General features: G+C 41.4%; 2 protein-coding genes across 4 annotated transcripts in view; one reads left to right on the forward strand and one right to left on the reverse strand.

Moving 5' to 3' along the window:
* The window catches only part of LOC111233198 (lysophosphatidylcholine acyltransferase 1-like), a 30,340-nt gene extending 10,240 nt beyond the window's left edge, over nt 1-20,100 (reverse strand). For all 3 annotated transcript variants that reach the window (XR_002665587.1, XM_022760959.1, XM_022760957.1), the window contains exons 1-5: nt 19,906-20,100; nt 13,219-13,358; nt 12,821-13,035; nt 11,583-11,695; nt 11,302-11,362 (exon numbers count right to left, since the gene is read on the reverse strand). Coding sequence is in view for 2 of the 3 variants with exons in the window: in XM_022760959.1 (XP_022616680.1) it covers nt 11,302-11,362; nt 11,583-11,695; nt 12,821-13,035; nt 13,219-13,358; nt 19,906-20,004 (628 nt within the window). In the remaining variant the exon portion in view is untranslated. The remainder of the gene's footprint in view (nt 1-11,301; nt 11,363-11,582; nt 11,696-12,820; nt 13,036-13,218; nt 13,359-19,905) is intronic.
* Nucleotides 20,101-24,113: 4,013 nt separating this feature from the next.
* ndufs6 (NADH:ubiquinone oxidoreductase subunit S6) lies at nt 24,114-26,321 on the forward strand. The gene is made up of 4 exons (XM_022760931.1): nt 24,114-24,291; nt 24,626-24,679; nt 24,960-25,082; nt 26,184-26,321. Exons 1-4 carry the CDS (start codon nt 24,148-24,150, stop codon nt 26,250-26,252), a joined length of 390 nt encoding a protein of 129 aa, XP_022616652.1. The 5' UTR covers nt 24,114-24,147; the 3' UTR covers nt 26,253-26,321.
* Nucleotides 26,322-26,565: the final 244 nt, after the last annotated feature.

Below are 26,565 nucleotides of genomic sequence, written 5' to 3' on the forward strand. Positions count from 1 at the left end.
CTGTCCGCTTATCTCCTGATACTTTTTTACAAACAATGTCCGTGTTCTGCATATTTGCTTACTCTACCACATTAAACGCCAGCAGTTCTCTCTTTTCCTCGTCGAGTATCCCGCTCTCTCTCTCGCAACTGTCAAGTTTCTCTTTTCACACACAAAAATACATACACTTCCTGTTTAGCCAGATCTTAACCAATTAATTACCAGAATTACAATTTTCACAATCGGTAGTTCTTTTTTAACCCTGTGGCTTTTCAAAATAACACAAAATATCTTAAAGTGCACATTTGTATCTTTTAAACTTTTTAAACTTATTTATTAAACTATTTTAAACACTTTTTGTCAAACTTCATGAAATATTATTCTTAATACTTTTAATCACAATTTATCAAACATAAACATATTTAAACTATTTATTGTCCTTTTTTTAACAGGGTTACACCCTCCCCCCTTTAAACGTCTGATGTCCTCATCAGATTACAAAACTTAACTTAAGTTTATACTCAAAGTATTAAGGGTGAATTTATGTAGACCCAGCTTAGTGCTTACCAATTTTTATAGTAACCCCTCTATGTACAATAGTAATGGGTTGATCTTTAGCCTTTCCTGGCTCATCATAAGTAAGTCTTACAACTGGTTTCAATGATCTTTTTGGCCTACTTGGCTTTGGTGTCACATGTACATTAGAACAGCTCGAGGGTAGTCCTTCTTGTTCTTCTTCACTGGAGAGTGGTCCTGACTCAGAGTCGGTTTCTTGAGGGACATCTGGAACATGCTCTACAGGGGTGTGGTCTCTCTCTGAGTGACTCTCTTCTGAAGGACTGAGGACTTCCAACTGCTCTGATCCTTCAGCACTATATCTTTCTCTCCTTCGGATGAGATTTCCCATTAACTCCCTGTAAGGTTTGGTCGGCCATTCACACTCCAGATCAGAAGAATCACTCAAGGTATTACTTTCTCTTTGTACAGTGTGATCTGTGGAGTTTCTTTGGTGTCGGATGGGGACACGACTTCGAGTCACAGGTCTCTTTGGAACGTTCTCCATTTCCTCCTGCACTGGTATCCTCACTCTATCTCCTATGGGAAGGAGATTATCTCTGTGCAATGTTTTGACCTTCCCTTTGACGTTTAGTGGCTTTACTCTGTAAACAGGCAAGTTTGGCAACTTGTCCACTACAAAATAAGGGACATTGTACCAGCGATTTTCCAGTTTGTGTTTTCCCTTCAATCCAAGGTTTTTCAGCAATACTCTGTCGCCAGGTTCTAGTTTGTGGAACCTAAGTCTCTTGTCGTATGCCTTTTTATTTTGCTGGTGTCTCTTGTTAGAGACCTCTGTGGCCAAGTTATAGGCTGTCTGTAAATCTTCTTTCAGTTTGGCAACATATGCAGAATGTGGCTGTTCAGCTTTGCCATCTGGGCATGTCCCAAAGCATACATCCAGTGGGAGTCGGGCCTCTCGGCCAAACATCAGCATATATGGGGAGTATCCCGTGGCATCACACTTGGTGCTATTGTATGCATGCACCAGGTGCACTACATGCTGACTCCATTGCCGCTTCTTTTCTTGGTTGAGTGTGGCCAACATGGACAACAGAGTTCTGTTGAAACGTTCAGGTTGGGGATCACCCTGGGGGTGGTAAGGGGTGGTCCTTGACTTCTGTATGCCCAGTATCTTTAGCAGCTCTTTAATGAGTCGAGACTCAAAGTCTCTGCCTTGATCAGAGTGAATACGAGATGGCAAGCCATAATGTACAAAGTACTTTTCCACTAAGACTTTCGCCACTGTGAGAGCTTTTTGATTGAGAGTGGGGAAAGCTTGGGCGTATCTCGTAAAATGGTCAGTTATGACAAGCACATTACTCACTCCTCTTGAATCAGGTTCCATAGACAGGAAGTCAATACAGACGAGGTCCATAGGTCCAGAGCTCACTATCTGATGTAACGGTGCAGCTCTTTGACACGGAGTCTTCCTGAGCACACACTCTCCGCAGTTTTTCACATATTGCTCTACATCAACTGACATCTTTGGCCAGAAGAATCGGCTCCTGATCATGTCAGTGACTCTGTCCACTCCTAAATGACCAAGGTCATCGTGCATGGTTTTGAGTACTACTGCTTTGAACTTAGCAGGTAGCACTAGCTGCTGTGTCTTTTTTCCTGTGTGGCATGTGCTCACTCGATGTAGTAACCCGTCAGTCATGACTAGCTTACCCATCTCTCTTTTCATAGGGAGTAACTCTGGATTGTCTTTCCACTTGCCACACTTTATAGCTTGTATGGTGGGTGCTATCAAGCTGTCTTGGGTTTGGGCTGCCATTAAGTCTTGCTTGGACATTTGTTCCAGTGAGTTAAGCTGAAGACGTGTGGGGTAAGCATACACGTCAGGAATGCAGTCAGGTGGAGCTCCAAGCTGTTCAGCATACTTGGGGGAGTCTGCCGATGGGCCCAGAACACCGACTCGCTGGCAGATTGACTTGACTCCAGCCTGCGAGATGCTCTGCCATTCCGTCTCCTCATCTCTTGCCTCTATGCGTGACAGCAGATCAGCATCAATGTTATTTCTACCTGGCCTGTAGATAATGTCAAAATCGTACACTGACAAGTCCGACAGCCACCGATGTCCTGTGGCGTTGAGCTTTGCTGTTGTCAGGACGTAAGTTAGAGGGTTGTTGTCTGTACGCACAGTAAAGTGGGCTCCGTAGAGATAGTCGTGAAATTTCTCCACAACTGCCCATTTCAGCGACAGAAACTCTAACTGATGAATGGCGTAGTTTTTCTCTGACGAGCTCAGTTTTCTGCTTGCGAACGCCACTGGTCGCAACCCTTCTGGATATGCCTGATAAAGCACAGCTCCCAGCCCCGTAAGGCTAGCATCGACATGCAGTGTGTAGGGCTTGTCAGGATCTGCAAAGGCGAGCACAGGGGCATTTGTCAAACACTGTTTGATTTTCTCAAAGGCTTCAGTGCATGACTCGTCCCACCTGTCTCCAAACGGTTCCTTCTCATCCAAATAAACATCTCTCTTCCCTTTTACTGGCTTTTTGCTACGCTGAGGGGGACCATAACCTTTAGTGAGGTCAGTCAAAGGGCGGACGATGGAGGAGTAGTTGTGGATAAATCGTCTATAATAACCACAAAAACCCAAAAAGGATCGTAGGGTCTTGAGATTGTAAGGTTGAGGCCAAGTGGTCACAGCTTCGATTTTTGCAGGGTCAGCAGCAACACCCTCCGCAGTCACAATATGACCCACATACTTGACCTTTGTTTGGCAAAACTGACATTTGTCAAGTGAAATCTTGAGGCCTACTTCTCTGAGTCTGTCCAGCACCTTTAATAGTCTCTCTTCATGTTCTGCCAGGGTCTTTCCGAATATGATCAGATCATCCAGATAGACTATTACTTGGAGCATGTTCATGTCTCCAACTGCTCTCTCCATGAGGCGCTGGAAGGTTGCAGGAGCTCCAGTTATGCCTTGAGGCATCCTCTCGAACTGGTAGAACCCGAGAGGGCAGATAAAGGCAGTCTTTTCTTTGTCCTCTTCTTTCATGGCTATTTGATAGTAACCACTTCTTAAGTCGATCACTGAGAACCATTTACTACCCGACAGGCAGTCAAGAGCCTCATCGATGCGTGGGGTAGTGTATTGGTCTGGGACAGTGCGGCTGTTGAGTGTGCGGTAGTCAATGCACATCCTTACATCCCCATTCTTTTTCCTCACCACCACTATGGGCGATGCATATGGACTTCTGGACTCTTTGATGATGCCTGCTGCTAGTAGCTTTTGGATATGACGCCTCACGTCGTCGATATCCGCTGGGGCGATGCGTCTGGAGCGTTCACGAAAGGGTCGTGAATCAGATAAGCGGATCGTGTGTTCCACTTCTTTGGCGAGTCCCACATCCAGTTCATGGAGAGAGAATACATCGGCTCTTTCAGACAGTTTTTGTCTGAGACTTGCTTTCCATGTTTCAGGGACAGGTGACTCACCAAAGTTGATCATGCTGACATCAAAAGCATCCTCTGTCTCTTGCTTCTGTTTTGGCACTGTGGTAACCACATCAGCTACACACAGGTGACCCAGGACAGCACCGGCAGGAATGGTCACTTCTTTCTGCGACTCATTATGAACCACAACTGTCAGCCGGTTAATGTCCACAGCCTTACTAGGTATTGCCATAGGTTGGAGCATGACGCCTGATGGGAGAGTAGCTGTACTGGAGGCCTCTACTATCAAGATGTCATCTGGCAGGGACTTTCTAAGCACCAGTTTGCAGACTACTTTACTGCTGCCACCTGCAGGTAGGACAAGTGAGCTTCGACCCTCCAACTTTACACAACCTATTTCATCATCCTCTTCGTTTAACAAGTCTATGGCTTTATCTTTCACTGTTTCTGGGGAAGTGTTCTGTATGCCAAAGGTGTGGGCTACAGTACCTTGAACTCTATCGTCACGCAGCTGGGCTAGCCGCTTGGATAGGTTAGCCTTGGTATTTGTCCCGAGAATTACAGGTGTCTGATCAGGACCAGGTGGATCGGGGCAAATGAGAGCCAGGGCTGACAGGGCTGTTGGGGTACCCGCTACCTTTTTGGGAAACTCTAGGTCCACTGCCACGTAGCCAAGGTAAGGGTAATCAGAGTCACTTAAACCCCAAATGTTAAGATCACTTACGGGGCGAATAGGAGTATCAGCAAGATGTCTCCTGTACCAGGATTCAAAGATGATGCTAACTCTTGAGCCACTGTCGAGTAATGCATCACACAAATGTCCATTAACTTTCAGGGGCTCCAAAGATGGTGGCCCTATTAGACCCTCTGGTATGCCTGTTGGGGCAAGCTGATCTACTACACTTCTCCTCACAGTACAGTCAGTTGGGGGTGAGGGGACATCAGTAGTAGGTTGAGGGCTATGGGTCTTTGCCTTTTTAAGAGCTTGAATGAGTCTTTGGATCACTTTGCTTTGGTTCTCAGGGTTTCTGCACTTCCCTGCCATGTGTCCATTTTCACCACAGCGATAGCAGAAACGCTCTTCTGTCTCAGCCCCTTGTCTGTTTTGAGTGTTTACAGTCATCACTGTGGGAGAAGGTGTAGATGGTTGAGGTAATCTGGAGTTCACCTTTTGTTGTAACTGTTTCAGTTGTTTCCTCAGAGCTATCACTTCTGGATCAGCATTAGTCTCTGGGGCATTTCTCACTTTAGTCTGAAAGTTCTCATTTTGTGTCTCTTTGTCTTGTGTAGAGAGCGCAGCAAACATTGATTTCACTTCTTTAATTTCAGCTCTCAAAGTCTGTATCTCTGAGTGTTTGTTTTCTTCTTGAAGCTTGGCATGAACTGTATACACTGAATGGTTCAGCTTTGCTCGAGAAGATTCATATTCTTCTTCTGTACGAATTTCTTTCAGGAGCTCAAGGAAAGTTGGTGGATTAGCTCTTCTTTCCCTCAGTCGCAGTTGAATTAACATCAGATCGGCATTAACTGCACCCCTCAGAAGCTGTTCAAGCCGTGCACCATCCATGGCTAGGGGAGTGAGACCACCTCGTTGTACCACTTTGGACAGGCAACGTTCTAATCTCCTGAGGAAATCAGATAGCTTCTCACCTGGTTGCTGCTGCTGCATTCTGAATGTGAAATACAAATCGTCTCCAGACTCTGCTAATCCAAAGGCGTTTTCCAGAGCCTCCAAGCACTTGTCAGGGGCAATGTCAGGATTGGAGAGACGCACTGCTTTTATCACTTCCAGAGCTGGTCCCTTTAAACTCTCCATTATCTTTCTCCTCTTGTCTTTTGCAGGGCCCTCACTCTCTTCAACCATCAGGTAAGCTTGCTCTAACCAGTGGTCGAATTGTTCCTCTCCTGCTGGTGTAGGCACAATACCGGAAAAGATCCGCAGGCGGCGGTATCCTCCACTTTCTGCTGAGGGCTTGACAGTCTTATCAAACAGATCACCCACAGCACGAAGGATGGCTTCTGTAGAGGAAGGTATGTGCGGGGTCAACAAGGCTTGCACATCCTCTGTAGACTTTCCTTCTGCTTGTAGAAGAGCATACAGTTTATGGTTAAAGTCCAAATCAGGGTCTGAGCTCTGAGTCGCAGTGAATATTTTCCATGCAGTCTGTCCATCTGAGCTCAAAACTTCACTTGGGACGTCTGCATCAGTCAATTCCTCTTTGCACTCGCAAAGCACCAGCACTTCATTTGTAGTTTCGTTTAACATTCTTCCTCTCACTCGTACCCGTCCCAGGCACTTTACAGTTTGCAATGTCTCTAGTATGTGTGCTGTTTCTGTTTTCTCAGGAACGCTGGTCAGTAAGGCATGGCTCTCCTCCAGGTTTTCACCTCGACACCAGTTCTTCAGCTTGTTCCTGTACATTGTGACACTTAAGCTGCTATTAGTTAGATATCACTATATATTGTTTTGTTTTTTTTTTAGTTAAATAGTTCACACACTATGAAATTTACAGTCACTAATCACCAATTTCAGCATTAATTAACCCACAATCCCAGCGGTGCCTCCATTTTATGTAGCGCCCTCTAGACGGCCTGTCTATGTTTATGAGGTACGCTTCCCAAGTTCTTACTGTTGTAGAAATCTCTTTCTTTAAGATTAACTAATACCAAATGAGAAGTATACTGTAATATAATATTGGTGAACTAATATCTATTTATACTGTGATACAAACCACTTTTATTTACTCATTGAATGTGTTAAAACTAATTTTTAATGGTTTTAAAAAACTATAGATAAATGAAATAATTAAATTTTCCTTACCATCTGTAAGTACCCTTTTAACACTTTGTAAACAACAGTACTACTTCTAAAACACAAATAACCAGAAGAAAGGTAAATTTTAAAGATTTACTGATGTAAATATAAACACAAATGTTCTCCCAACAATGAAAATACACACAAAATAAACACTCAAATTCAAAACCTTTCTGTACCTTTAACTGATCAATTTCTAAATATTCAAATAACCCCTTATTTTGAGTGCACTCATTATAAAAAAAAATTAATAACACACCTAAAGCCGGCAGTTATAACTAACTGAAAAAGGATGTTAACGATGCAGGCCCGAAGCGATGCTCGTGTGCGTTGTAGCCAGAAACAAAATGGCTGCTTCACGCTAAAGCGCTGAAATAAAAAAGTTAAGAGACTCACTGCAGTGATGGCGTCCTCGTCCCGTATGCAGTACCAGCGGGTTGCTGATACATGGGCGGATGGTGGCGATTCTTCCTGTCTGGACCAGCGTGTTGCTGCCAAGACGGCTGCAGATGACTCCCACGCTCCCGGTAGAACCTCACCGCTGATCGTCTCAACAGGTCCGGCACACAGCAGGCTAACTTCTTCCCCTAGTCGAGTAGCTGGGTTAGCTGCACGTGGATGAAGAAGTAGCTAAGCTAATGCGAGCTGCATTAGCTGTTAGCTGCGCTCCTCATTGAATACTCTCTGCCAAAGTATTCGTCCTTTCACTGGAACACGGTGTTGCGCTGAATATCAGTCACTACGAGATTCACTGTCCGCTTATCTCCTGATACTTTTTTACAAACAATGTCCGTGTTCTGCATATTTGCTTACTCTACCACATTAAACGCCAGCAGTTCTCTCTTTTCCTCGTCGAGTATCCCGCTCTCTCTCTCGCAACTGTCAAGTTTCTCTTTTCACACACAAAAATACATACACTTCCTGTTTAGCCAGATCTTAACCAATTAATTACCAGAATTACAATTTTCACAATCGGTAGTTCTTTTTTAACCCTGTGGCTTTTCAAAATAACACAAAATATCTTAAAGTGCACATTTGTATCTTTTAAACTTTTTAAACTTATTTATTAAACTATTTTAAACACTTTTTGTCAAACTTCATGAAATATTATTCTTAATACTTTTAATCACAATTTATCAAACATAAACATATTTAAACTATTTATTGTCCTTTTTTTAACAGGGTTACACTTACTTGATTTATTTGGCCACTTGGGGGCAGTGAAACGAGCTTTAAAAGGCGACTATTTACACATCCAGATACAGAGCAACATTGGCTTTAATTTGAAGTGTGGTTTGTGCCCACCTGTTGAAAGCAAGTCCAATATTCACTCTTATTCTTGCTTTATTTTGGTCTCAACCAACTCCTGAAGAAAATATGTGGCTCTTTTAGTCTCTTAGTGCTTCACCATGTTTACTAGCTAGACACTAACTTTGTCTGTCTGCCTTCTGGTGCTGGGAAGAGGGTACAATGGGTTTCTCAAAGCTTATTCATTGAGAGTGGCTGCCTGCGACTGCTGGAGACAGGGTTGATGAGAACAGTGAACAAAAACAGTGAAGTTGTGGACTGTTAAACCAAAACAATGAGCTGAAGAATGCTAAAATGTTCCTTAGAGCCAACAGGGACTGCAGAGTTGGGCGATAATATCTGTGGTTTTGTCACTACAAGCCATCCCTTTTTGCATTATACATAACCATTCTTAAAATTATTCATAAAGAATTACTGATAAATGCAGCTTTAACTCATGTATGTCATGTATATATTGCGTAAATATTTTCAATATGAAAGTGTCTTCAAGATGTAATGTTCAGTTGTGCAATGGCTGATTCAAGTAAAATTACAAGTAACATTTAAAAAATCTGGGCTGTAATTTTTAACTTCAGTAGAAGAAAACGTGTGATAGAGACAAGAGTGAGTCAAGGAATGAGGTTTGATACTGAACTTGCAACGTTTCTTCTAGACTGGTAAGTAAACAGCTGTTAATGCTAACGCCGGCTATGTAGCAATAGCAAAACTTGCAAATAGCTCCTTTAACATCACACCTATGAGGGTGGTGAAGTCAAAAGCTCCCACACCACAGAACGTGCTTGTCCTGAATTAGATTAGATGCAAAGTAGAACATGCGTATTAAACCTGAGCAAATATAATTAACAAGAAACCAGGAAATAAAACAACATTGGCCCCACATTTTGGTCAAGCAGCACATGCATTAGCATTAGGGTTATCAACCCTCTGATTAATAATGTGGGACAACAGACAGGGAGAGAGGGTGAAGATAAAAGTGCTTGCTCTATTAAAAAGTCTTTTGAAATGAGAAAAAGACTGGAGGTATCTGTAAAGCACGTCATGCACAGGTGGCACAATGGCCTTCAACACACACACGTATACACTCTGTTGTGCTGGCAGCCAGAGAAAAGACAAAACTAGAGGAGACATCCAGAGAGCACTGGCACCACACAACAGACAGATCAAGCTGGACACACACACACGCGCATGCACGCACACACGCACGCACGCAAATCAGTGCAGAGTGTGACCAACAGGGCTTACTGGGAATGACAGAATTACAGACTGGAAGAAAGGGGATTAGACAGGGCAGGCAGGGAACAATGCCAGAGAACGAACACACACAACCACACACACACACACACACACACACACACACACACACACACACACACACACACACACACACACACACACACACACACACACACACACACACAGAGAGAGAGGTGAGCTGAAAAACAAGCCCAGAAAGATGAGTGCAGCAGTTAGGTGCCCTGTTGAGATGTCCTTTAACAAGATACTGAACCTCCAAACCTGTTGGGCCAAGTATAAAATTAATTTGCCCAGACATCTACACCTGGAGTTGGCAGCTATGCAGCCAACTTCATGCATTAATAATCATTTACAGGCCCAGGCACACTAAATGAAATGAATGCTGAACAAAGTGATCACACAGAGTCTCTCTATGAAGAAGTAGACACACCCCTGGTTGGAAATTACCAAAAAACACAGCCAAATACTGCTGAGCTGTGGTTTGCACATTGTACCTGCAGCTGTGGAGGATAATAACCCTCATTTGAGACCAACCAACAACTGTACTGACTGGTATATTCTAGTTTTGTAACGTAAACACATATAAAATAAATACAAAACAAGACTATAACCTTCAGAACTGTGGTTTTGCATTACTGCATTATACAATAGTTTCAGTGCTACGTGTGTGTCTACATAGGATGCATTCAAGTACAGTATTAAGTGTAGGTCACCACATTTTCACAGCACTTACAGCTCAATACGCTGTAGTTACGAGGTGTTAAGCAGCCTGTGTAGACAGTAGACAGCTGGGTTGATGAAAAGAGAAGTGTATCTGTTCCACCAGACGCACGTGACACAGAAAATTGAAAAACATGGCTGAAACACTTCCTGTGTGGACGTGCAAGAATCTAATGCCATGCTAAAAGTTCTGTTAGGCTGTAAACACGCACAGCAAAGCTTAGAGCTAAATGTTAACATTAGAATGTGGACACGCTGATAGTGACAGTTCTGACATGCTGATGTTTAGCAGGTATAACGTGTACCATGTTCACCATCTTAGTTTAGCATGTCAGACGGCTAAGATTTGCTAACTAGCACTAAATAGGGCTGAGGAACAACCGTGGATCCCCCAGGAGGAGCTAGAAAATTTTGCAGGGGGGAGAGGGACATCTGTGACACTAGTCAGAATAAGTGGCAGAAGATGGATGCACGCATGGATTGATCCGTCAGAAGCAAAGTGGTGGACTGATCAACTGACCAACTGACTGACCTTAATATAAAGGGATAACTTTATTGTTGGGGTCCATAGAGATGATCATAGAGAAGGCGACCTTTGGGAAAAACAGGAAAATATGTGGCTGCAACCAAAGCTCCACTAAAAGAATAAGATTGGTTTTCTGGCAATAAAAAGGGTATAATTATGGCAAACGGAAGATTTAGTGTGGCTATAATCAATATTTTCATAACAACAATGTGTAACAGGATGAAAGCGGTTGCTCATAGTGATTTTTCCTACAGGGGCAACATCACTGACATCATCATACAGGGCGAGTCACCAGCTCCCCTTGGCTTTACAGAGGTTTATAGCAAGTTGCAGCTCATTGTTTGCTGTCCACCCCACAACTCCAGATGAAAGCTTATGTTGCTGCCTAACTGCTGGATTTATAAATAAGCAACTGCCGGCTAACATGTTCACTCTATCACCTTGGTGATGATACTGTGTGTCATTTTTGTGTTCACAGCTTGTTTCCACTGTCCCCAAGTGGCCAAAGGTTTACGGTGTAAAGTGTCACTGCAATCTTTGCACCATTTATGAAATGATAAGTGATCATAACAACACACATTAATGCTATTTGACTTAAGGTTAAGACACACACACACACACACACACACACACACACACACACACACACACACACACACACACACACACAGACACACACACACCTTCCACCTGGTTTCAAGATCAGCCTAAAGCATGAAGGGGTCTGAACACATACCAGCCTTGAATAAGATGAGACCTGACCTGTTGGTGCACGTCCCCTCTGGAAATATCATGATCTGGAACAAACAGATACACATTGAAGTACACACACAAACACACACACACACAAACAGACAAACCACATGAGAATTGAAAGGTGATAACATAAACACAGTGTGTCACAGTTTACACGGATCAAGGCCAATTTAAAACAACAAGTCAAGTGTGTGTGTGTGTGTGTGTGTGTGTGTGTGTGTGTGTTTGTATGCCTTCATGTGCACACTCGCATTCACATACCTGAGGCCACTCCCCTCCAGATTGTGCTCTCCGCTTTATTTCCTCTACAGTTTTCCTTCTGGAGTCCTGGTCTGAGCGAAACACGAACACTGGCCGGATGTAGCTGATCAGAGCTGAGAAGACGATGATGAAGAGGTAGAGTTTGGATGTATACCAAAGTTACGTTCATCTTCAGAATTTTTCAAATAGAAAAGCTAATAGGGTTTTAGCATCGATTAAACATCCCCTTAATTGATATGTGGTTAAATAAGGATCGTGTTAATAAAGTAGTTCTAGCTCAGAATGAAAAACCAGGATGCAAACAGCACTCAAATGAAAACAGATGCATGTGCAGAGACGCATGTGGAACAGTTAAGGAGTCAGTGAGGCATTATGTAGAATTAAGGATCACTGTTTCCAATTATGTTTTTGTTTTTTTTAAATATACCCATATTTATGTGTCCCACTGCTTCTAAAAGTTAGTAGTTAATGCTGCAGGGAGAAACTGCTCACCAGAGTTTACAGTAAACAGTAAGGTCATTTTGAGACAGAGACAACTCAAATATTGCTTTCAGTAATAGAATTAAATAAAAAAAAATTTTTTTGTTAATAATCTGTTCGATTTTTCTGTTACAGATCTTTTCAAAATCAGATTCTAAAACCCCTTTTAAATACTACAAAAATAACAGATTTTTTACATTTCAAATATGTAACTGTATTATTTAAATTATCATTAAAATACTAAATAAATAAATACTAATTCTCTTCTATGCAGTGAGTTATTAACAGCACCATCATATTTAAATGTAGTAAAATACTCCTGAAAAATGCATCTGCATCTGTTACTATAACCAGTCAGAACAAAAAGTGTTTCTGTAGAAAATCATACAATGATCATTTCTGACACTGTCCAGTAATCTATAGGCGCCGTTTTTTAATTAGACCCCAAAATTTTTAAGCCATACCATTCAACTTTTAGCCAACCAACTTCAGCGTCTGAATTTATTTATTTAACATACAACAGTGATTTAAAAAGTTCAATATGAGCATAAAAAAATTTAATTCATGCAATAAAATGTGGGCTGACATACATCTTTTCGTATTACAGTTTGCTCTTCGTCTACACAGAATTTTGCCGTGTGTGCCGACATTAAATGCATTCAATTGAAAATATGCTGTATGTCGTTATGGAACATAAGTGCACTGTTAATTTTAGTAAAGTTAGTTAGTTGTAGTGGATGGAAATGTGTTTAACTCACTGCCCCAGACGGGGATGCTCCTGCTCTCCAGCTTCGTGACTATAGAGCACATGGTCATGGTGACTGGGATGGCATCAAAGTATGAGGAGTGTGGGGCCACAGTGAGGATGGGAACTTCAGAGGGTGACGCCCGTTCCCCTTTCACCTTGATCCAGTGGAAACCTCCGCAAAACCACATGGCTCGCATGATCACTCGTAAACACAGGTCTATTAACCTGGGACACACAGACAGCTGATGTTAAATCTTAGCAGGAATATAAATCATTTTCAGTGTATCAGTTTAACTAACAACAGCAGATCACACTTTGTTTGACAAAAGGTCTGCTGCTCCATTTCTGTGTAATCCCATAGTTCGTAGTGCCACCCACCCACACACACACACACACACAAACACACACCTCCTCCACCATGACTGTGGCTCAATGACAAACTCGGAACGTCCCAGGGAGGCTGTGAAGGCGAAGGGCCAGGCCAGCAGCATGAGGAAGGACACCAGCAGCAGCCGCACAGGAAACACTGTGACCGACATCAGTCCTATCTGAGAGAGAGAGAGAGAGAGAGAGAGAGAGAGAGAGAGAGAGAGAGAGAGAGAATGAGTAAGAGTATTTCCACAAGCTATTATTCACTATACATTCCTGCTGCTTTTTCAGCCACTTGTCAAACAACAACAACAACATCTCAAGATTCTTTAACATGCCGTACATTCCTATACAGTAAGAAGACGCCTACACATCCCACAGGGTCAAGAGGACGAGACACACATTCCAACTGTGCCTACAGGAAGGAACAAACAACCATCTGTCAATCTCACACACACAAACACACACATCATAAAGTTGAATCAATGCTTTGTTGATATGATAAAATCAACAAATTTCACTACTACTCAGCCTTTGTACAAAAGTGGAGACCATCACACACACACACACACGCACACACACCCAACTCTTTAGTCTTCACTTCAGTAGATTTTGATCCTGCATAGACATTCTTTATACATCCAAACACAAAAACCTGTCACACAATAAAAGTTACCCATTTTGGATTATACTGATATTGTGTCTCATAATAACATTAACAAAATAGTTCATGTAAATTTGTTTTTGAAATGTAAAAAATGCTGTTTTTACAGCTCACAACACTGTCAAACATCTGTCGAGCATGATGTTGACTTATGTCACAGGATGAATGAAAAGCTGAGTCTGGTCACTGTAATAAAGTTTATTAAAGTCAGAGTGAGAAATGAGAAGTCAGCTGACTGGACCCGTCATGCCTTTTCTCTTACAGTGTAATGAGAGAGATGTTGTGTGTGTGCACTAACAGGGTCAAAATGTCACGGCCTACGGTGTAAATTCAGACTGCGTGACATTTTAAGCTCCTTCCTCCTCCTTGTCCGACCCACCGCTCGATCTCTTCATCCCGCACTTCCATCGCGCTCCCTCGTTCCGCTCTCATCAGCCTCCGCGCCCACTTTACAGTACTCTCCGGTCCCAGAGGATTTCCTCTCCTCATCTATCCATCTATCAATCTCTCACTCCCTATGTGTATTTGCTCAGCTGCACCTTCATTTATCATGCTGCTCTCCCTTCAACTGTTTCCCCCCTCCTCTGCATCACTGTGCTTTTTGTCATCACTCTGGGGAATCATATCTAACCTCCTCCCTTTCTGTCCCATCTTTCCCTTCTTCCTTGTGCATTTCTCTCCCTGGATGAGCCCAGGTGCACACTGCAGGGCTGTATTAATAAATAAACAGCAATGGGGTTGATTTATGATGCTCTAACGCCTTTCCCGCCCTCCCTACCCCCAGGCTTGATGCACAGTGCACTCATCATCAGAGCTTAACGAATCCATCTGGGAGGATCTGCTGACATTTTCTCAGGAGGTGGCATGAGAATGAGTTGGGGCGGGGCAGAGGGGAGCGATTTATAGTGTTTTATGTACCAGCATAAAACACTACCAGGCCATCCACTGCTTTGAAATTCACTATAAAAATATACTTCAGTGTATTTTGACACTGGAGATAAAAATACACTGAAGTGTATTTTGGGCTCACATCGTCATTCTAATATAAAAGCAACTTTTTCCAAGTGCAATAAGTTGTTTCTGTACTCTTTATGTTTCTGTTACACATCCAAATTTAGCAATGAGTCCTCTCTCAAAAGCCTCCTCTCCTCCTTTGCAAGATATTAACAGTGTTAAAGGAACACAACTTTACACATGAAGACCCGTTTACTTGTCATGAGGAGCACTATTCAGACTGTAAATAAGTTTTATATTGCCTTCTGTGGCTCTGAGGGAAGAGAAAATCTGAGAAATAATGTGCTGATTAAAAAAAAAAAATCAATTTATACTCAAATAAATATGTAAATAACATAATAACATAAATGTGATATTTACTGAGATTTTTGAGATAATTATATATATATATATATATATATTATAATTATTATTATTGTTCATTTGTTATTAACTGTTTTTATTATTATCATTATCAACAACAATGAGTTCATGGACACATGAATTTCCCCTAGGGGATAAATAAAGTATGTATCTATCTATCTATCTATCTGGGAAGAGTCCTGATCTAGTCACGGGACATTGCAGCTGCACTGGATCTCACAGGCATTTTTCTGGTAAGAGGCAGATATTACTCGTACCAAACAAGCCTGTTCCTTTATGTCTGGAGAATGATTTGGAGGCCGAGGCGTCTCTGTAGCACCACAATGCTTCATTTATGGTGTGTTGCGTGACACATTTTACCTTTATCAAAAAAAAATTGAGATTTGAATATTGCACTTGACCAAATTGCAATCTTGATAGTATTTCGTTTAACTGTTTAGCCCAAGTTTATATTTGAAATTTTGTCTGCATTTATTTGTTTCATTATGCATTTCTGAATGTCTCATATATTCATTTAATATTGAACACATTGAATCTTCATACAATCCAAGAAGATGATAATAAAAAGTCACCAAAAGGATGTTGTACTGTACATAAGTGAAATCAGAAAAGGTACAAAGGCAAAAAGCAAATGTCCTCATTTCTACTGCTAATGGTTATGTAGACAAAAGAGCAGCAAATGTCTTTTGACCTGAGGGGAAGCTTTAGAGCCATTCTGTTGTGTGTTAAATATTCAGAAGTCTCTGGGAAAGCATGATGGTCCCATTGTCTCCTGCCACACAAACACAAACACCTTCTGTTTGTACGTGTGGCACCATTAAAGCTGTCAGGGGCCATTAAGTCATTCAGCTCATCCTACAGCACGTCCGTTTTCTAAAAAAACACACACGGCGTATATGTCAGTTAGCTGCAATCTAACGCAAACACATACATACAAGCATGCATAACATGAAAAGACAAACATCTGGCACATACCATCACCTTTAAAATAAACAGACACAACAATGGTAGCGGGTGCCTCACCAAGCGGCAGGGACATAAAGCCGAGCCAGGGAGCCATCAGGCTTATTTGAATAACAGGATATTGCAGAGCAATGCGGTTCAATGAAAGTGTTTGTTTTACACAATCTAATCTAATCATCCCTTAAAGTTTATTTGAATTATTATTAATTAATTATCGGCTAAATTTTATTGTGACGCTATTTTGTTGCATTATGGGAATCCAGGATCAAGTTTTTGATGAGGGACGATGTCACCGGCCATCAGGAAAAGGCTGGAACTATTGTGTTAACCATGCTCTGTATTGATCCTGAGGCTGCAACGATTAGTCAATTAATCAATAAGCTGATAGAAGATAAATTAGCAACTGTTTCTGTAATCCATTAATCGTTTAAGTCGTATTTCAAGAAGATGTCAAACATTTGATGGTTCCAGGTTCTCAAAGGTTTTATAATAAATTGCATATTTTGGGTATAATATTCTGAATGTTTTGGAGTGTTGGTTGAACATCACAAGATATTTGCTCATGTTTAATAAACTATTAATTCAGACACTAACCAGCATTTTATTAGATAATAAAAAAATGTTAGTGCCAGTACAAATTGTTCAAAATAAATCATTTTGTAAAATTATTGTCAGTGTCACTGACACGCTATTACCTACTTTTCCGTAGCCATGCCACATAACACCCACCTCCCCTGAGCAACGTGGCCCAGCACACTTTTAACTGCTCTATACCCTGCAGTGAGGTCTAATTGCTCCTGGCTAATTGTTTTCAATGAGCCGAGGGAAGAGTGCTCTGATTTCCACCTGGAGGCTCAAGAGGCACTCAACCTGTCCCTCTGTTTGTCATGTTGCTGGTGTACTGCAGATCAAGGTCAAAGCCGAAGGCAGCAGAACCTGTTATACTTGAAGTAATCACCGCTGGCATTAAATATTTGTCTTTCCCCTGGAGTAACAGGTGTGCTGGTGAATTTTTTTTTTTTTTGAAACGGGCTGTAGCAGACACTACACATTCACCACTGAAAGAGCAGAAAATGTCAATCATTTGATAAAGTTATTGATATTTGAAAAGGTTCCCAATACAGGCTGGGGACAGTGCAGCTCTGTTGGATTTCAAAGGAATGAGCTGAAGAGTTGGCAGCCATGTCTGTATGATGTTCACTGTTCAGCAATGTGTGACTCAGCTGGAATTAGTGCTACTGCCTGTCCGTCTGTTTCACTTGCTGACCTAGTTGGTCTACAGTGCTGCTGATCATGTTTGCTGGAAGTTAGAAAAACAATTTCCAGCAAGACCGAGTGCCAGGAGGAGTAGTGTGCTTTTGCACTGAGCTGCACTTGTCATCTCTCTACAACACACACACACACACACATTCAAAAGCTGATACACACCCTGAAAGACATGCATGTCATGCAGTCATGTAGATCTGTGATGTAAATGCTTTTATTCAGGCAGAGCTCGTGTTTGTTTACGTGTTACTAGCAGCAGAGTCCACACGTGTTGGAAAAGTGGAAAAACACACCTCACTGCTACACTAGAAGCAGGCAGTGGGAGGTGTGAACCAGACACAGACACACACATGGTCCAGCTTACATTCACTAGACTGCTGTTGTCATCTGGTACAGACACGCTACTGTTTACAATCTACTATAACCTCCAAAGGAAAAACTGACAAAGACACATACTAATAAAGTCGTTCTTCTAGCAAGAACAATGGTTACAGCATCCAGTGAGCCAAACTGAAGTGGCTAGAAGAAGCTTTAAAAGCGTGGTAAGAGAAACGGCAAAAGGCCTAGCTTTACCACTTGTCTCAGTGGAACACAATTGTTGGGAACTGACTGCCAACATAAAGGCCTTCCTGTGCCTTGTACTTTGTGTGTTTTGCTGTGAATGAAAGCAGGCACCTCTGGGCCCTGAGGCTATGGGGAAACAGATAAACCTGATGGTGGCAGAGCAGAGGGAGTGCACTTCCTCCTCTTGTCTAACTGTATGATTGCAAAAAATATACTGCGCTTCTAAACAAAAGTATTTTGTTAATTGTTTCCATTGTACTTGAGCTAGTAGGAGAACTTTAGAGTTAATCTACACAGTCTGCTTTGGAAAAAAAAAAAAAAATCCAACACAACTAGGTGATATTACGCCATCAGCCTGTTACTCAAAATACATTAGCAATGTAAGTCCAGGACAGTCATGCTGTCAGCAGACCTCACCAATCACTAGGCATGAAACCCCATTGATCCATTGGTTGATTGATGAAGAGACATCTCTGCCTGACTGCTGTCCTCCAGCAGAGAGATTCCATCAATCTTTGATGGTTGATTTAGGATGTAGCCACAGCTGTCCATGTGTAGAACAAGCAGCAGTGTCTCAACTTCCACCTGCACGTTCATGTTTGACCTACAGCGGCCTTCTTGCTTTACCGAGCCTCAAATGTGTTACACTGAATTTCAGTATAAGACAGGACGGCTTTCCTACCTGTCATAAACACTGACTTTAACCCAACTCAAACATTTCCTCAAACAATTAGTCACTCTTTTTATGCCATCCTGGAAACTGATGCATTATAATGACGATTACCGTGAGTACTGATAGTAATGAGTTTTGTGTAATGAGTTCATATGAAATTTGGCCAGCTGTCAGCTTGATTAACGCTGTGCTAACAACCACGTGAAAACACTGTGTGCGCACAATCAGCTGAATGAGTCAAAAGAAACAGCTAGAAACGAGAGAATGCGAGAAGAAGTCAAGTGCATGTTACTCTGATTATCATGAGTCAGTACGGCAGGTTGAATAGTACAATAAAATAACGTACAGGGTTTCAGTTGTTTGCAGTGCACTTTGTAAAAAAACACTTCCCATTATCAGCAGGTGTGCAGGTCAAAATCTGATGCAAATGTCTGACATGCAAATTTGGTCAATCAAGATTCAACTCTGGCTTTTTGCAGATCCATTCAGGAAAATGTGGGTTAGTGGCTGGTTTCATAATGACACCACACGTTTCATATAACACTCACAATGAGGCAGTTAAATGTAGTAGGTGAACAAAAAAAAGTTTTTATATATATTTTTTTATTATTTCTGTAGATTCAAAACTGCAAAATATATTTTCCTCTGAACAAAAGACATGAAGTGAATAATGTCAGTCTATGATTTACTGAACATCTATATGGTAGTTTTATCGTCGAACTGAAGACTAAAAGGGAGAGTAAACTCCTGCTAAGATAAGCCTGAGGTATATCTTAATATGCTGGGCTATCAAATAGTGTATACTCTATGGAATGACTTTAAAGAGGGGACTGAATGAATGTTTTGTGGAACACATGGTTCTTGTCTCTTTAAATTGTTTGTTGTCATGCTTTGATGACCACTTAAGGTGAGTCTTGCTATCACTGACTATAACTAGGAAAACACAAGAGAACCATATTTCCTAGATAGTCGCAACATTTTAGCTCTCCTCTTAAGTCTGAAGAACTTCTTCCCAGTTTTACTGAGACACAATGTTAACACATTACATCACCAGAGTGTCACTGACCCATGAGAAAGTGTGCGCTCTAACAAGGTGGGCAATAGTAAAGTGCAGTAAATACACACAACATAGACGAGGTACTTGGGGGCAGCTTTAGGTGACGAATGAATCTGTAACTATAGATAATTAATTCATCATTCGTCACCTTAATTGTCTTACCTTTATCTTCTCGGTCATGGTGAATTTCAGCTTGTGTACGAAGGGGTTTCGACCCATTCTGGAGTGACGACTGTTTGGCCCCTTCATTGCTGACAACATGACACCCACAAAGAAAAGAAAGAAAGGAAAGGTCGTGTCCAAAATGTCCCGTAACGTTGGCTGAGATAGTTGTTTTACGCCGTTGGACAGAGTGTTCGTTGGCACTCACTCCACCTTCCTCTAACTAGCGGAGAGACTGATGCTGGAGGGGAGGAGTGCTCACTGCTCACTTACAACAAGCTATCCAGAAGAAACCACGCGACTTCCGGTTACAGGATTCAAAATAAGATTCAGGTGTCTGGCGTCAACGTAGTGCAGTGTAGCGTTTGATGTTACAGTGAAGAAAAGATTGTGCTTTAACCTTGTGTATTCACAATCCAGTGTGTACTTTGTATGTTGGAATAAAAAAGGTGAATGGCAGCATTTGTGTTAAGGTATACATCATGCTTTGTATATTTAGAAACACTGGTGTATAAAGGATGCCTTATGTTCCAGCTTTTATTTTGAAGGTGGGTCAACAAATTTGGAAAACCTGACGGCACACCTACAAACACGTGCCTGTCAGTTGCCACTTTATTTGGTACACCTAGCTAAAACTAATGCCAGTTGTACTGCATACACTGACAAGTGTTTGTTGTATTTCGTCAGCCCTATTTGTATTTCTAAGGCTAGGCTAGAAAACAGAAAAACCTCTCTGTACAATGCAAGACACTTCAAAGTACATCCCACGAAATGATCATAAAGTTGAATCAATGCTTTGTTGATATGATAAAATCAACAAATTTCACTACTACTCAGCCTTAATTACAAAAGTGGACATCTGAGCGCAGAGAGACCATCTCTCACACACACACACACACACACACACACAGGCAGCCGATAAGATGATAAGGACTCTGACAGTCTATGGAATGTGTGTTTGAGATGTTTGGGGTGAGATTGACCTTCACAGAGATTCAGTATGTATTTGAAGTTGAGTTTCCTCCTGCATTTGATCCGCCCATCAATTTCTGCTGAGTTTTTTTTTTTTTTTTTTTTTATTGTAAAGATGACAGTAACTGCCCCTTTAAACAGACTTTGTTGTGTCTCAAAACCACAGATGAATGATTTACATTACATCCTGCGGCTTACTAGTTTATCAATTCCACACCAAAAATGTATGTGTACATTTTGGCAATGCAAACCTCTATGGACACTGTGTTGTTCACTGAGCCACAGTTGTAATCACTCATCACAGGTGAACTCAGTCCTTCCTACTTCTTTCAAGTGAACTAATTACTTACTAATGCAGTGGTTCACAACCACACAGAGCTTTATATAGGACACTTCATGTAGGGTAACATCTTTGGAGCAACACAGGAAGCTTCTACAGGAAGGTTATGTTTGTCCATAACCATGTGATCCAGTGAAATGCCATTGGATAATAGCAAACATTAGATCTATACCATCCTGCTGTGCTGTCTGGAAATTAATGATATAAACCTTCAGATGAATACATGCACACACGCAGGTGTTTTGTTGTTACTTGTACATCCATCAGTAAATATTAACTAAAACTATTAAAGCAGGGCAGCAGTCGCACGCTCATTATTTGTTGCCAAACACCTTTGAAACCAGACAGGTTTTTATGGCTGCCCAGTTTGCATGTTACACTCTATCAGTGCTGTTGTGTGCTTCATGCTTTCTCTGTGTTTCACTAGTAATACAACGATACAAATTGTGGCTTTAGATTTTATGATAAATAGCTAGTTTTTCATATGACGTCAGAGAAGAGACAATTTTCAAGACAACATTCTCTACAGCTTTTTGTGAAGACACTGATGAACACTAACCTAGAGGAGCCAGAGGATGATAAGGACAACTTATAACAGGCAACGCTGGTTAGAAATAACAAAGTGTGTTTCATTGCAGGCTGGATCCTGTGTTCATGTATTACTTTGGCTCCCTCATGTGGACGAATGATGGAACTGAATCTGACATACACACAAACATACACAAATATTAGAGCCGAGTTAACATTTATCCAGTGGGTGACTAAGACAGAATGACTGCTCTAATAACTTTTGGTAACTGAGGACCCAATTTGCAGAATGTTTTTTATCTATAACCAGATGACTGCTGTGTAAGGTGTCGCTGTGCATGAAAAGTAAGGTAAATAGCGAGTCAGCAATGATCTGAAGAGGAAGAGATCATTTGTTTAATTTTAAGTCAAACAGATATATGTGCCTACACCTGTAATTTACAATATAATTTCAACACATTGCTAAGTGAGCATGAATTTTTTTCACTAAGGGAAAATATTGTGCTAATTTTGGAAGGTTAATCTCACATCAGAGTTTCCCATAGAATGTTAGAATTCAGTTTCTTCACTGTGATAAACTGATGTATTTTTGGCTATCGCTGTTAAGATGGAAACAGAAGAGGAGTGAAAAAGGCTATTAAAGTTCTTTAGTCAAACAATTTATTATTGCAGAACAGTTATGGTAAATATTCACTATCTCAAAGCAATTTTCTTAATACTCAACATACATCATTTTAGCCCTGCCTCTGCTTGTGTCTTGGATTTGTCTTGCAGTACACAAACAAACGTCCCCTCCGTCGAACAAAGAAACAGTCTTTGCAGCGCCTCTTCAGGGCACTCTTGGTTTTCATCCCAGCAGAGGGCTGGATGCAGGGTAGATGCTGACACTGTCCCAACAGAGATGGTCCACACTGAGCAGAGGAGCCAGGCGAGAGGGGCTCGATGGGTCTGACTCTGGCTGACGACAGGAGCAGTGAGCGGGGAGCTGTGGTGAGCGTGTAGAGACATCTGTAAGCACTAGTTGCTGGTGAGGAGAAGGTCAGATGCAACCGGCTCATCTGGGCCACTTGGCGAGTCAAGGAGGCAGCCAGGTGCTTTAACAGGAGGGGTGCCATGGTGTCAAAGGCTGCAGAGAGGGACAGAGAGATAATTCATTTGCAATTAGAGCTGAAAAATGTAGCTCTGGCAATAGCATGACATAAGACTATATTTTTAGTCTGGGGTTTGGTTAATGTGATATAGAGCTGAAATGATTGGTCACTCACTAGTCATTTATCAAGCCAAAACTGTGAATAAAATGCTACAATTTCTCAGGTTCCAGATTTTTAGATGGGAGGATTTCTTGCTTCTCTGTCATAAATCATAGCAAATTCAATATCTTTGGGTTCTGGACATTTGGTCAAACAAAACAGGACATTTGAAGACCTCATCTTGGGCCCTGGCAAGTTGTGACTGGTATTCAGTTTGATACAAAATGACATTTCATAGGTGAAACACTTCATGAATCAGCAAATAAATCAACAATGTATATAGTAAGTTGTAGCCCCACTGTGATGTAACTTAAATATTGCATTTTGACTGCCTTTGGATGCTTTCCCACAATGCTTGACTTATTTTTTTTCTCAGAAGCATTTCAAAATTTTGTTTTGTACCATTATCAGCATAAATATATATATAAATACCCTCAGTGTCATTATGCTGTAGAGTCAATACCCCTCAGCTACACTAATGTCAATCATATGAACCATATCCCTATATAACCTATTGAAAAGGCATATGAAGCCTTACATAGACCTTTTAAATAAGTGATGTATTCAAAAAGCAGTTATCTTCCTAGAGTAATAAAGACATGTAAATACTACAGCCCGGTGTTGCTGTAGGATAGCTATGCAACACACCAAGGAGACGAGCATGTCAGAGCTGACCTGCTAGCGTCGAAGCCAGACATTAAAACAACCAACTACACATTAGTCTCCAACATGACTTAAGTCGTATCGAAAAATCAAAGAACGCTAACAAACCTGTCAGAGATTCGTTGAAAGTTTAAAACAGGGCTTATGCCCCTGAATGTTATGTTTTAATCGCCACAACGCGACTGCTGTGCTGCTCTATCCTGTGAGGATACAACTGCTTCCGGTTTGATTGGTGGATACTGCGCCCTCAGTTTAGCCTACGGTCAGTTTCCCTCTCTTCCCAGAAGACTCTTACTCCAACTTGGCCGAAATCTTATCCGTTATCTTTTATAATAAATCACAATATACAAACACTTAAGTGCAGGACCGTTAGCATAGAATTGCACAGTGTAGAAGTGCTTTAAACCTGGCAGGCAAAACTCGGGGTACATAATTTCCTTTTTCAAACGTCTCTGCAAGGCACCTTGGGAAGTACAGGCTGTTGTAAACATGGCGGCCGCAGTGGGCAGAGTTCTGTCCTTCACTAAAAATGCTAAGGTGCTTGTTTCACCTTTGAGGCTGTCTGCTGTGCCTGCTCACCGTTACAGCGTAGAGGTGTCCAGCACCGGTGAGGCCATTACTCACACTGGTCAGGTAAGATTAAAGGCGATTGTCTTCAGTTCTCCTTTATTGGTGTTACGCAGTGGCCTGGCGTCATAGCTATAGCTGTAGCTAACGTTAGCCTTGAATCAGTGTGGTTAGTAAGTCCATCATCGGACAGCCCTCTGTTTTTCTTTAGCATTTGAATGTCGGCCATTGATCATTGGTCAACATATATTTTTGTTTGAAAGGACAACTAATGCACTTGCTCCTTGTCTGAGCTTGTAAACCAATGACCAAGAACGAACCCCTAAGTCTTAAGCAAAATAGGTTCATCTGCCGCCATTGCCTTCTACTCCAGTTCATGACTTCAGTGTTTTTTCTGCAGGTGTATGACGAGAATGATCCCAGAAGAGCCCGATTCGTTGGCAGACAGAAAGAGGTAAGAGGTAACTTCCAAACAAGCTTAACAACAATCAGATGGCAGCTAATTTCAATGGCATCTGTTAACAATACTATTGGAGGATGTATGCCAACACATTGAATAAATAGCACTCAGAGAGGATAGGCAACATGTGGGCATCATCAAAACATCAATTATGCACCATTGCATTTCTTAATGTGTCTGCTGTTTGTTAAAACTTTGGGTTGCGTACCTGCTTCCCATATAAACCTCATTTCACTGAGCTGATAATGACAGAAATCATATTGTTTGTACCAAGGTGAACAAGAACTTTGCCATCAAGTTGGTGGCAGAGGAGCCAGTGACTGACATTCAGGCCAGAGTTGTGTCCTGTGATGGAGGTGGAGGAGCTCTGGGCCACCCCAAAGTCTACATCAACCTGGTAAGAGCCTGCTCACACTAACGTCATCAGTAGTTTAATGGGTCTGTCAGGCCATTTTGACATATCCTGAAGATATGCTGCATCTTGTCAGTGATAGGGCCAACCAGCAACCTGGTTCATTCATTGTTCATTGTGACTACAGTGTGTGTTAGGGGTGGGCATTCTGATGATCTGATGATCTTATAGCGTGGAAAATCCTGCTTTTCAGACAAATCGCACAGATCATGTCATCAAAAGGTGCTACATTTAGATACAGTACCAAAAGTTTGGACACACTTAAAAGATAAGACAGAGGTCATTGTGGGTGAAGAATAGCGGTGACTGGAGACACATCCGAAAGAAGTGTCAATGCCGCAGAAAGATATGAATCACAACTTCTGGTCTGGATTTTCAGAATAAAATCAGAGCGGAAACGGGATGCAGAGATTTGTGAGTTGGACCTTAGAGTTGAAGTGACAGGCTTTGTGTCCAGGCAACCATATGCACATCTAATCATGTGATCACGGGTTCAACTCGTGTTTCTACTGAAAAAGATTGATATGATCTTTTGGCCATCTGGCCCATCCCTAGTGTGTCTAGTTAACATCTGTTGATACGTTTATGTGGCTCAAAATAACATAGGTTCCCAAGTTTACATTTAATTATTTATGTGGCTTATTTGAAATGTTGTCATCTTTGTCAGATGAAACATCAGATCAGTATGCAGGCCCGATAGTCCAAGAAGTCTTATTTTCAGAGACATCTAGAAGCATTACTCTGATTACAACCTCATTTATGTACTTTTGAAGAAACCCGCTTACTGCAGAAAACTGACAATAACCATGTCTTTGAATGTATAACCTTTAACATATGCATTTCTCAATGAGTGAATTCATGCTGAGGTGTTTCCATAAGGAATTGAAGGAAGAAATATTTAGCTGTAATAATGATCTGTATAATTTTAATTTTGTGAATATGGATAATGACTGTACTCTGACATGAAAGTATCATCTTTGAAATGCATTTATGTGGAGTTTTCATATAATCATCTTAACAGATTATGCAAAGGTCCCAAATTGTAAATACTAACTCTACTATTTGTTTTTTTTTTGTTTTTTTCAGGATAAAGACACAAAAGTGGGTACATGTGGCTACTGTGGACTACAGTTCAAGCAGAAGCATCATCACTGAAACATTTCCTCTGTCTTTGCTTCTCTGTATAAATTGCCATATTGGTTAATAAATTATATCTTGTCTGTCTGTCTGTTTGAGTTCATTCTTCTTAATAACACCTGCAAAATCTCCCACAATGAAATATATATGTAAAAATCTATGTGCAAGTTTTGTGAAGATTCTCCCATTTGAATGAGAATATAGACAATGATTCAACTGCTGCTACTGGAGTAGTGTAGTTCCTGGATGCTGCGTTGTGGTAGTTATCCTGTTTTGTTTAGCTGGATGCAGTTCTCACAGCGACAGGCAGAGGTCAGCAGTGTGCTGCAGA

The sequence above is a fragment of the Seriola dumerili genome, unplaced genomic scaffold, assembly GCF_002260705.1.
Source record: "Seriola dumerili isolate Sdu_G_001 unplaced genomic scaffold, Sdu_1.0 BDQW01000378.1, whole genome shotgun sequence".
NCBI lineage: Eukaryota > Metazoa > Chordata > Actinopteri > Carangiformes > Carangidae > Seriola > Seriola dumerili.